Here is a 12,526-nt window from a genome sequence, read left to right on the forward strand (position 1 = left end):
GAGGAGTCACGTGATCTGACGGACTCGCGGGGACGCGCTCCGGTTTGGGATGACGTCACCTCGGTGCTCAAAGAAACCACAATGATAATTATAACAATGTTCATATTAATATTGACAAATAATAATACTATAATAAATAATAAACAACATTTTAAACAAGTACTGAAGTACAAATGTAAAGTACTTTATTTACTGACAAAACATCTGTTTATAAAATATAATATCACTTTATTAAAATACTGCAAACATGTTAAAAATCATCTAATAATAAAATAATACACAGAACGCAGCAGTGTGAACTTTAACTTCATGAATGCAGTATTTAACGTATATAACAGTATTTTAACTGAAGGAAAACATTGATTTTAATAAAGGCTAATAATAAAACTGATCTGTTGGTTCAACAATCAATCTGAAATCAATAAATGAACAATTTACAACCAGAACGAGAACCAAACGATTAATAACTGATTGATTAGTGTTACACATCAAACTGGACTGAAACCATCAGTATAATAATAATAATAATAATAGTATTCATATTCATTGTTATTATATCAATAATAACAACAATAATAACTTTATTAATAAAAGTCATCATAATAATAATAATACCAATTCAGAATGCAGATTTTAATATTTTGCTCAAAAATCAATCATCAACTTATCAGAAAGTTACCTGAACACCTGCTCAGGTAAACTGTCTTCAGCCAATCAGCTGTCAGAGAGAAACATGTGACCAGAGTTTCTCCTGCTGGCCTGGAGAGGAACCACAGAAGAAGAATCAGCAGGACACTAGAGGTGCTGTTGAGCCCTGAACGCTGCCTGCCAGGCTCTCCATCATGACGTCAGTGTGACACACATCCTCTCTTAGCTTTGTGATTGGATCCCACCTTTGGTCCTGCAGGTCAAACACACGCTCTGATTGGTTATTTACTCATTAACAGTAATGGGGCTTTTATTGTGAAATCCCCTCTGAAGGTTCTGAGGCACTTTCACCTCCATCTTACATCTTCTCTAGTCCTCTGTAAGAGTCTACACAGCTGTTAACGAGCAGACTGTTAACGAGCAGACTGTTCTACACACCTGTTAACGAGCAGACTGTTAACGAGCAGACTGTTAACGAGCAGACTGTTAACGAGCAGACGTCTACACACCTGTTAACGAGCAGACTGTTAACGAGCAGACTGTTAACGAGCAGACGTCTACACACCTGTTAACGAGCAGACTGTTAACGAGCAGACGTCTACACACCTGTTAACGAGCAGTTGCTAATAACTGTGATCAACAAGAACGATCATCAAAATAAATGATTGATTATTTCTAACTGCTGCTGATGACCGACGGTTTGAGAAGGTTCTGAAACTTACTACCTGCTGGACTGGTCCTGGACTTCTTTGCTGGTTCATCAGAATCTGGATCAGCGTTGTTTTCAGTTGTTCTAGCTTCAAATGATGGGATATCTTCAAACTCTGAATCCTCTTTGTCTCCTCTGGACTCTGTTGGGAGCTGGATCTCATCCTCTCCTGCAGGACCTCTTTCTCTGGTCTCCCTGTCAGGACCAACAGAGTCCACCTCAGAGTCTTGGAGTCTGGTCCGGATCTCGTCCTGCTCGGTGTCAGCAGCAGCAGTAGAGGTGGAGGGTTCAGAGGAGTTTTGGGTCTCTGGGGGACCTACTTCAGTTTCAGCTGACTCTGGTTCTGGTCTTGTTTCAGCCTGTGGATCTGAGGGGATCTGGTCTGCCTCTGCTGGTTCTGCAGGCTTTTCTGATTGGCTGGAAACAGACGAATCAGGCTCGTCCACAGCAGGTGATCTTTGTATGACCGCAGGATGATCTGACAACAACAACACAAACTTTATAGTCCACCAGAGTCCATTACAGTCCACCAGAGTCCATTACAGTCCATTACAGTCCATCAGAGTCCATTACAGTCCATCAGAGTCCATTACAGTCCATCAGAGTCCATCAGAGTCCATCAGAGTCCACCAGTGTCTAATATAGTCCATCACAGTCCCCAACAGTCGATCAAAGTCCCAAACAGTTCATAACAGTCTACCACAGTCCATTGCAGTCGCTTACAGACCAACAGAGTCCACAACAGTCCACCACAGTCCCCCACATTCCTTACCGTGGACCCTGCTGCCCCTCTCAGCTCGTGGTCTGGTCCTCTTCAGGTTGTAGCCCTTCCTGATCTCAGACAGCAGGTTGTCGATGATGCAGCCTTCGTCCTTGTTGGACACGTCCTTCCTGACTGGAGGACAAACCGGTTTGAATAATCTGAGCTCATCTGCTCTGCAGGCAGAACAGAACCTTAATTTCATCTGGACCTCCTCAAACAGGGGCCCAGTCACATGACTGCAGGGGTCAGAGGTCAGGCTGAATTACAGAAATGACTCACTGATCTTGTTGGTGTCTCCTTTTAGCTTCCTGTCCTCCTCCTGCTGCTTCCTCCTCTTCTCCTGCTGCCTGCGACTCTCGTTCTCCTGAAGAACAGAATCATCGTCATCACAACAGGAAGTCATTCATTCATTATCATGTTGATTACTTCCTGTTTTCACCGTCCATCAGCTGTAACAGTCCACATGACCATCAGAGTACTTCATACTGTTGCCAACTACACTGCTCTCTGATTGGCTGCTGATCATGCCGGCCTGTGATTGGCTGCTGACCTTAATGGCTCTGAGGAACAGGCCTCTGAAGGTCTTGATGGTGTTCAGGAGCTCGTCGATGGAGAAGCTGCTGCCGTCCTCACACAGGTAGACGCACAGATCCGTCCTCCGGTCCTCCAACGATGACAACAGCTGCTGCAGCTGCTCACATGCCTGCAGGCTCTCCTGAATATACACCACAGAAGAAGAAGACAGCAGAAAGCAGGTGAATACAGAGAAACATGAACATGAGAACATGAACCATGACCTCATGAAGGTGAGTCTGGTCTGCAGTACCTGGATGGTGGACAGGTACTGCTCCTTCAGGTCCTCAGGTGAACAGGAAACTTTACTCTCAACGCTCTTCAGCTGTTTGAACAGAGAGCTGCTCTCAGACTGAATGGACTCCAGATTCAACCTGAAAACAAACGCACACCGTCCCAACGTCACGTCACAACGTCTCTACGTCACACCGTCTCAATGTCACAATGTCACACCGTCTCAATGTCACAACGTCTCTACGTCACACCGTCTCAACGTCACAACGTCTCAACGTCACACCGTCACAACGTCTCGTCACACCGTCTCAACGTCACACCGTCTCAACGTCACAACGTCTCTACGTCACACCGTCACAACATCTCTCCGTCTCAACGTCTCAACGCACACCGTCTCAACGCACAACGTCTCTACGTCACAACGTCACACCGTCTCAACGCACACCGTCTCAACGTCTCTACGTCTCAACGTCTCAGCGTCTCTACATCTCAACGTCTCTACGTCACAGCGTCTCTACGCCACAACGTCTCTACGTCACAACGTCTCTACATCTCTACGTCACAACGTCTCTACGTCACGTCTCAACGCCACAACGTCTCTACGTCACGTCTCAACGTCTCAATGCCTCAACGTCTCTACGTCACAACGTCTCTACATCTCTACGTCACAACGTCTCTACGTCACGTCTCAACGCCACAACGTCTCTACGTCACAACGTCTCTATGTCACAACGTCTCAACGTCTTTACGTCTTTACGTCTGCCTCAAATCATTCTGAGGAACAAAGTGTCTACCCAGCCGCCTTTTCACAGATCTCCAAATCATCCGGCAGGTTCAGGAGGTCCGGATGGTTCTGCTCTGCTTCCTGTTCATCAACAAACAACGTGAGCGCTAATGGAGAGCTGCAGAGTAATAATAATAATAATAATAATAATTATCATTATTATTATTAATGGGGAAGGTCACAGGGTCATTAAAGCATGACCACTATGACCAGTGTTTCCAGGTCCTTACCTGCAGGATGTGGTGCAGCAGGGTGATTCTGGACTTGTTGGCTCTGGTTTCTGTCAGTTTGAGCAGAGTGCTGATCTTAAAACCTTCAGCGTTCCCAGTGTGAGTCCCCTGAGATGATGACATCACACAATGACTGATGACATCACATCCGACATCTTCAGACGACACACTGGCTGGTTTGTTTATTCACCTTCTGTCCTCAGACTTATTTAATAAATATAAAAACAACAACACTGCAAACATGACGATCATTTATCAACATGACATCAAAAGAAAATACAGTTATCTTTATTCATATCTGAATTATTTAAGGTCGTTATGTTGTCTGTATGTCGTCCGTATGTCGTCTGTATGTCGTCTGTATGTCGTCGGTATGTCGTCGTTATGTCGTCTGTATGTCGTCGTTATGTTGTCGTTATGTCGCCGGTATGTTGTCGTTATGTTGTTTGTATGTTGTCGGTATGTTGTCTGTATGTTGTCGTTATGTTGTCTGTATGTTGTCTGTATGTTGTCGGTATGTTGTCTGTATGTTGTCTGTATGTTGTCTGTATGTTGTCGGTATGTTGTCTGTATGTTGTCGGTATGTTGTCGGTATGTTGTCTGTATGTTGTCCGTATGTTGTCGTTATGTTGTCGTTATGTTGTCTGTATGTCGTTCGTATGTCGTCGGTATGTTGTTGTTATGTTGTCGTTATGTTGTCTGTATGTCGTTCGTATGTTGTCGGTATGTCGTCGTTATGTTGTCGTTATGTCGCCGGTATGTTGTCGTTATGTTGTTTGTATGTTGTCGGTATGTTGTCTGTATGTTGTTGTTATGTTGTCTGTATGTTGTCTGTATGTTGTCGGTATGTTGTCTGTATGTTGTCGTTATGTTGTTTGTATGTTGTCGGTATGTTGTCTGTATGTTGTCGGTATGTTGTCGTTATGTTGTCGTTATGTTGTCGGTATGTTGTCTGTATGTTGTCGTTATGTTGTCGGTATGTTGTCTGTATGTTGTCATTATGTTGTCGTTATGTTGTCGTTATGTTGTCTGTATGTTGTCGGTATGTTGTCTGTATGTTGTCGGTATGTTGTCTGTATGTTGTCGTTATGTTGTCGGTATGTTGTCTGTATGTTGTCTGTATGTTGTCGTTATGTTGTCGGTATGTTGTCGTCGGTATGTTGTCGGTATGTTGTCTGTATGTTGTCCGTATGTTGTCGGTATGTTGTCGTCGGTATGTTGTCTGTATGTCGTTCGTATGTCGTCGGTATGTTGTTGTTATGTTGTCGTTATGTTGTCTGTATGTCGTTCGTATGTTGTCGGTATGTCGTCGTTATGTTGTCGTTATGTTGTCTGTATGTTGTCGTTGTTGTTATGTTGTCGGTATGTTGTTTGTATGTTGTTGGTATGTTGTCGTTATGTTGTTGGTATGTTGTCGTTATGTTGTTTGTATGTTGTTGGTATATTGTCGGTATGTTACATTACATTACATTACATTACAGTCATGTAGCAGACGCTTTTATCCAAAGCGACTTACAGGAAGTGTATTCAACATAGGTATTCAAGAGAACTACTAGTCACCAGAAGTCATAAGTGCATCTCCTTTCTTAAACAAGCATCTTAAAGCATAAACCAGAGCAAAAGTATAGTGCAGAGGCAGATTACTACAAAAACAATAATTGCAACAGACTAATCCGAATATAGTAAGTGCTACAAACTACTACGAATAGGATAAGTGCAGTAAACAAATACAAATTCAATAAGTGCAGCGATGTTATGTTGTCGTTATGTTGTGACAGTGAATATTCTCACGTAGTTCAGGAAGTTTCCGACACTCAGGATGAGTTTACAGAAGCTGGGAAGACGAGTGCTCTCCATGACACCTGAACACAACACAGTCAGATAAACACCTGAACACAACACAGTCAGATAAACACCTGAACACAACATAATCCAGACTCATGTATTACATGGCTTAGTTTATTTAGTGTGTATTTAATGTGTACTTTGTGTGTATACAGACTCTGGCAGGCTCGATCCAGCAGCTCCACTTTGGGCTTCAGAGTCTCCAACAGACAGCTGCTCTCCTCACACAGCAACATACACTCAATCCTCAGAGTGTAACTACCACAGACAGACAGACAGACAGACAGACAGACAGACAGACAGACAGACAGACAGACAGACAGACAGACACGTAACAGGTTGTAAAGGTGAGTTTTTGACAACGCTGATATCTGGAGAGCATCAGAGGTGAAACTTGATCAATGATGTTTAATGATAGTTTTAAATTACATTTCAATAAAATAACATAACAAACCTCAAATAAAGAAACTTTAACTTTGACAAAATAACGTCTGTTAGCTTAGCATCATCATTATAAACTGTATGAATTCAGTCATTCCAGGTGTGTGAGTGTTTTAGCAGCAGGTGGCGTCGCTCTCCTACCTGGGGACGTCCAGCAGCAGCAGGTAAAACTGGTCCACTGACGCCAACTTGTCCTTGTCTGCCTGGTGAGACTTCAGGTTCCCTACCTGAGGAAGGACAGGGGAAAGGAGTCAAAGACAGGTGAAAGACAGGTGAAAAGAGTCAAAGACAGGTGAAAGGGGGCGGCTGTGGTGTAGTGGAGAGCAAGGTAGTTCTCCAATCAGAGGGTCGGTGGTTCGATACCCGGCTTCTTGTCGATGTGGCAAGACACTTAACCCCAAGTTGCTCCTGAAGGCCATCGGTGTGGACTGGATGATGAATGTTAGTTAGAGTCTGATGGTGGCACCTTGATGGTAGCCTGTCATCAGTGTGTGAATGGGTGAATGATATGTAACATACTACTGACTGTAAGTCGCTTTGGATGACTGTAATGTAATGTAATGTGAAAGAGGTAAAGGACAGTTTTAGTGTCACTGTGACCTCTGACCTCATGCTTCTCCGGTAGCAGTTTGATCAGCTGTTTAAGGAGCTCCACGTCAAACCTGGACCTGTCTCCCCTCCGGATCAGAGACACAAAGTCCTCATGGGAACTGCAGGAGAGACAGACAGGAAACAGGTGAGACGGATGAGATTGGAGGACATGTGAAGGCAAGTACAGGACACGTAGGACAAATAAAAGGGCCATGCAGCACAGGTGAAACAGGTGAGGCAGGAAAAGACATGGTCATGGACAATAAGATAACAAGAGACAGAAAACAGGTGAAGCACAGGTTAGGCAGCTGAAGTGGAAAAAAATAAAAGAACAGGTGAGACACAAAAATGACAGGTATGGCAGGTAAACAACAGGTCACCAACAGAAAAAAGAAAAAGAAGTGAGAGACAGGAAAAGGTTAGTTGCAGTACAGGTGAGATGTGACAGACAGGTAGAACACAAAGGACAAGTAAGGGACAGGTTGAGGCCAGGTTAAGGACACGTGAGACAGATGGGGCAGGTGAATGACCAGTGATGTAGTCAGTGGACAAGTAAAATGACAGGTGTGATACAGACAGGTATAGCATGAAGGAAAGACAGGTGAAGGGCAGGTGAAGGTGATTCAGAAGAATGATTGGTCACCATTTGAACTGCTTCAGGAAGATGTTGAAGTTCAGGTTTTTCTTGGCATCGATGAAGGAAATCTGTGGACGAAGTCAACCAATGAGGACAAAAAGATTGACTGGACGTTAATGTTGCCGTCTGTCCTTCACGTCCGGCTGAGAACATGTCTCTACACTCTCAGGTGTGAACACCAAACTGTCAAACCTCTTTGGGCTCAGTCTTGGATTTGGTTCTGGTCTTGGTCTCAGTTGGAGGAAAACTGAAGAGCTGCTCGATGCTGCAGTAATCTGGTTCCACCGAATCTAAAGACACCGACGTCCACAAGGACTGATGCGCTGCAGAGAGGTGGACATGAATAAATGTTCAGGGACGCATCCAGAGGAGGAACACCTGAAGGTAAAAACAAACCTCACAACCCTCACCTGCCAGTGCTCTGGACGGGAGTTTCTGCCAGTTCAGTTTCTTCATACGGAGGGTGGGACAGGGGGCGGGGCTTTGATACGACTTCCCCAGACCCTGAACCGCCTGGGCTGCCATGATGTCACCTGGGGGAGGGGGAGGAGCCCCCATACCAGGTAAAGGGGGAGGAGGGGGAGGAGCCCCCATACCAGGTAAAGGGGGAGGAGGTGGAGGGGGAGGAGCCCCCATACCAGGTAAAGGGGGAGGGAGGAGGAGGGGGAGGAGCCCCCATACCAGGTAAAGGGGGAGGAGGGGGAGGAGCCCCCATACCAGGTAAAGGGGGGAGGAGCCCCCATACCAGGTAAAGGGGGAGGGGTGGGGGGAGGAGCCCCCATACCAGGTAAAGGGGGAGGAGGTGGAGGGGGAGGAGCCCCCATACCAGGTAAAGGGGGAGGAGGGGGAGGAGCCCCCATACCAGGTAAAGGGGGGGGGGGAGGAGCCCCCATACCAGGTAAAGGGGGAGGAGGAGGGAGAGGAGCCCCCATACCAGGTAAAGGGGGAGGAGGGGGAGGAGCTCCTACGCCAGGTAAGGGGGAGGAAGGAGCCCCTGGAGTAGCAGAAGGACTGTCTGGTAGTCGAGTCTGAACCGCCCTGTCGATGGTTCTGATCCTGTGATTGGCTGAGAGGGACTTGCGGGGGAGGAGCCTCTCCAGCAGAGAGTCGGCGGACATGTCCGCTACAAAACACACAGTATAGTAAGAACCTTTTGTCAAAGGGACAAGTAAGTAGTGGTGCTCTGAGGTGGAGGAACCCAAACGTTAAAAACACTAGACCCGATTCTTATGGAGCAAAACCTAATCCTGATTTAGATAAACTCATTTGGAATAAAAGTGACTGAATAGATCTGAGGCAGTAAAACTTCTCCAACCAACATCATTTGAACCTTGTTCCACTTGGGGTCGTCAGACTTACAGTCCTGGGACATCAGTGTGGCTCTGTCAGCCAGATGCTCCAGAGCCATCCAGACCTCAGATCTGTCCGGGTCCACCAACAGCAGGGCCTGAAGGATGGACAGCAGCTGGACAGAGGACGGACTGCTGGACACCTGGACAGAGAGGGATGGGGGAGAGGACAGGGCGAGAGATTGATGTAGTCACAGGTACGGTGGAGTTGTTGGTGGAGTGGTCGACGCGTGCCAAACATCTGACGAGATGTTCAGCTTCCAAAATATTCCAATTTATTATTCACAAACAAAGGGTTTCATAGAACATACAGAGCACAGACAGTTTCTCTGTCATAAGTTTCTTTGCTCAATCACAGTCAACAGAAATCATAGCGTTCATCCTCCTTCACTATTGCACGGTCAAACACTATTTGGCTCCCATTTCAGCAGATCCTGCATCAGGTAACCCTCACTGATTATATTGACCGATGCCCTAATTGAGAGCGGCACTACGCCCCCAAGTGGTGGGAGGTTTACAAAACAAAACAATGACAAAATGTCTCTTACAGTTGGTAGAATGTCGGGATAGCAGGGTTTTAATCATTGATCTAGGGGGACCAGGTCCTCCATGGCTGGATGTTGTTCTTGCTTCTCCTGTCTTATGCAGCGTCTCGGGAAAATGTCTCTTCAGGCCATGTCTGATCCTTTGACTTCTCTGTTTCACTAGCGCTACCGACGGCCTCCAATCCAAAAACCCTATCATGTTCTGTGCTGAGGTGCAGACATTACTGGTTTTAGCACCACTGCCAACCACAGGGCCTACGTCAGATAGGCACCGAAAAACCTTCCAAACAACAATCAACCCTGGTGAAGAGCGAGGTGAAGATGTTGGGGGTGGAGGTGGAGGTGTTTTAGGTGGTGTTATGTGTTGGGTGTAGGAGGACGTTACCTTGGTGAACAGTGAGGTGAACACCTGCTGGTGGCTGCTCATGTCGATGCCTCCGTAGAGTCTTTCCATCTCCTCCTCGTCCTCCGTCAGCGAGTCCTCGAAGGCATCACACTGGATGTTCAGGTCCTGGTCCTCCGTCTCCCTGGAGAACCAGAGACAGACTGAGGTCACACACTGACAGAGATATTGATTATTGATTATTAGTGATTGCAGAAACTAAATGTGTACCTCAGTTTGGGCAGAACATCCAGCAGCTGTAGTCCTGTAACGACAATGTTCTTAGTGAGAAAATCTGTTCCTGATTTCCATGGCAACAGAACCAAAGCATGCCCCCTCATTCCTTCGTGTTCTCATTTAGAAATTTGGGGCAGGCGCTTATTACGGACCTAGAAACCCCTTATTGCCATGGCAACCACCTGGAAAGCCCTAGCAGCCATCTTTAACTAACCTAGCAAACACTAGCTGTGTCCCAGTCCAGCGTCTCATCCTTCGGAGGACCCAGCCTTCGCGGTCTACGTAGACCGGGTCCTGTGAACACCTATTTACGTCACCAGCTTTTCGCGCCCCCACCCTTTTGCCGCTCCCGTCTCCTAGCAACCAGCTGCGGTTGTCATAAAAGAGTATAAAAAAGTTCAAATATTAAAATGGACGAGCTGCTGTAAATAGCGTTAGTTTGTCTGTTAATAGCGTGACGTAACTTAACCATCATTTTAACATCAGTGTGATCTGATCAGGTCCCTTTGTTTTTAGTTTTAACACTTGTATCTGTAAATATTCACGTGAGTTAAAACCCAATAATTATATTGAAATGTTATTTCTCCCGCTGCTGGTCCACTAGTCACTTTTATGATTAAAAAAAAATCAACTTCACCGGCACGCAATGCATCTTGGGATACGTTGGGATACGTTGGGATACGTTGGGATACGTTGGGATACGTTGGGATACGTTGGGATACGTTGGGATACGTTGGGATACGGTGGGATACGTTGGGATACGTTGGGATACGTTGGGATACGTTGGGATACGTTGGGATACGTTGGGATACGTTGGGATACGTTGGGATATGTTGGGATACGTTGGGATACGTTGGGATACGTTGGGCCGTGAAGGATCCATCAGTTGTATCCTCTGAATCTGGTAAAAGTAGGCTGCATTTGTCGGCCGCATTAGAAGGAGTCGACGAAATGGGACAGCGTGGTCGCGGCCGCTGTGACGTAATCGGTCTACAAATACACCCTCCGAATGATGAGACGCTGGATTGGGACACAGCTACTGGAACCTACCACAAAGAAATACCCTAGTAACCAATAGCAACCACCTGTGACCTCCCTAGCAACCACTTAGAAACCATTAGCAACCACCTGTGACCTCCCTAGCAACCACCTAGAAAACCAATAGCAACCACCTGTGACCTCCCTAGCAACCACCTAGAAAACCAATAGCAACCACCTGTGACCTCCCTAGCAACCACCTAGAAAACCAATAGCAACCACCTGTGACCTCCCTAGCAACCACTTAGAAACCATTAGCAACCACCTGTGACCTCCCTAGCAACCACTTAGAAATCATTAGCAACCACCTGTGACCTCCTTAGCAACCACTTAGAAACCAATAGCAACCACCTGTGACCTCCCTAGCAACCACTTAGAAACCATTAGCAACCACCTGTGACCTCCCTAGCAACCACTTAGAAACCATTAGCAACCACCTGTGACCTCCCTAGCAACCACCTAGAAAACCAATAGCTGTTTGTAACACTGCCATTTCAACTCTTTATGTTTATTGATATTGTTGTTCCATCCTTTCAGAGCATGCTTAACACCTTTACTCCATCTTCATCTTCCTCCAGTGGCACACATTATTCCATCGATGTAGTTCATTGTATTGTTGTTATTGTAAGTATCAACAGTATTATGGACAGAATCATCTTTATAATAGCATCGTTATTGCAGTCAGCATTGTCTTTAACATATTGAGGGATCCGTCGCACCGATGAACTCCTGTCTCAGTCGGTCCCTCTTCCTTAGGTCTTCTTGTCCCAACACGAGGACGTTGATGACGCTCATGAGTGTCACCATGTACGGGACATTATCGGTGCCGTGAAGCTCATTCATGATCACACTGAAGCGATACTGCTGCTTCTTCAGACTCTGAACACAAACACAAGAAAACCAACAGCTTGTTCAGATTCACCAAAACACCAAAGCATACAACTCTATAACTTATAGAGGTTCTGATTAAAGAAATGATAATGAAGGTAGAGCTGTCCAGTAACGGCGGCTCTGGCTGACGTGACTCAGTACTCTCTGTGGTCTGCTGAGATCACGGCAAAGTGATGCAACACATGCTTTTCATGCTGTTATTCTACAGTACTGTTTCTATTGATATCCGTTATTGAATAAAACACATTTTTCAAAAGTTTTGGTGTTTTATGCATGTTTGGAATCTCGAGGGGTGAAAAATAAGACTAAAGAATAGTTCATTATTTGGGTCTAGACCTAATAAAAGTTCTCAGATGATTTCAGTGAACGCTGAAAATAATATTTAACCTTAAATATAGCAGACATCTGATAAGTGGAGAGAGTTTTCTATTTTTGGAAGAGACATTTGCCAACATGATGATGGTTTCCCATCATGCATCAGGTCAGGGTTCAGAGCGAGTGAAAACAAATTTGGGCGTAGCAATGCCAGGAACACGAGGACATCAGGAAGTGTTTGAATCTTATCTGCAGTCACACCCTGCTGCTGCTCCCTCACTGATAAATGAGAACAAAAAGAAAATATCAGAGCT

At 45.6% G+C, this 12,526-nt stretch overlaps 1 protein-coding gene across 1 annotated transcript in view; it reads right to left on the reverse strand.

The window, feature by feature from the left end:
* Positions 1 to 261: 261 nt before the first annotated feature.
* LOC129107520 (inverted formin-2-like) overlaps positions 262 to 12,526 on the reverse strand; it is a 21,589-nt gene continuing 9,324 nt past the window's right edge. The window contains 21 exon segments of the mRNA XM_054619024.1: positions 262 to 901; positions 1,374 to 1,835; positions 2,130 to 2,252; positions 2,400 to 2,484; positions 2,671 to 2,835; positions 2,947 to 3,067; positions 3,722 to 3,792; positions 3,942 to 4,049; positions 5,733 to 5,803; positions 5,944 to 6,044; positions 6,369 to 6,454; positions 6,835 to 6,937; positions 7,462 to 7,523; positions 7,648 to 7,778; positions 7,866 to 8,100; positions 8,102 to 8,185; positions 8,187 to 8,578; positions 8,815 to 8,947; positions 9,735 to 9,876; positions 9,963 to 9,996; positions 11,726 to 11,885. Of these exon segments, the coding sequence (XP_054474999.1) occupies positions 849 to 901; positions 1,374 to 1,835; positions 2,130 to 2,252; positions 2,400 to 2,484; positions 2,671 to 2,835; positions 2,947 to 3,067; positions 3,722 to 3,792; positions 3,942 to 4,049; positions 5,733 to 5,803; positions 5,944 to 6,044; positions 6,369 to 6,454; positions 6,835 to 6,937; positions 7,462 to 7,523; positions 7,648 to 7,778; positions 7,866 to 8,100; positions 8,102 to 8,185; positions 8,187 to 8,578; positions 8,815 to 8,947; positions 9,735 to 9,876; positions 9,963 to 9,996; positions 11,726 to 11,885 (2,922 nt within the window). The 3' untranslated portion in view covers positions 262 to 848.

Source organism: Anoplopoma fimbria, chromosome 18, assembly GCF_027596085.1.
Source record: "Anoplopoma fimbria isolate UVic2021 breed Golden Eagle Sablefish chromosome 18, Afim_UVic_2022, whole genome shotgun sequence".
Taxonomy (NCBI): Eukaryota; Metazoa; Chordata; class Actinopteri; order Perciformes; family Anoplopomatidae; genus Anoplopoma; species Anoplopoma fimbria.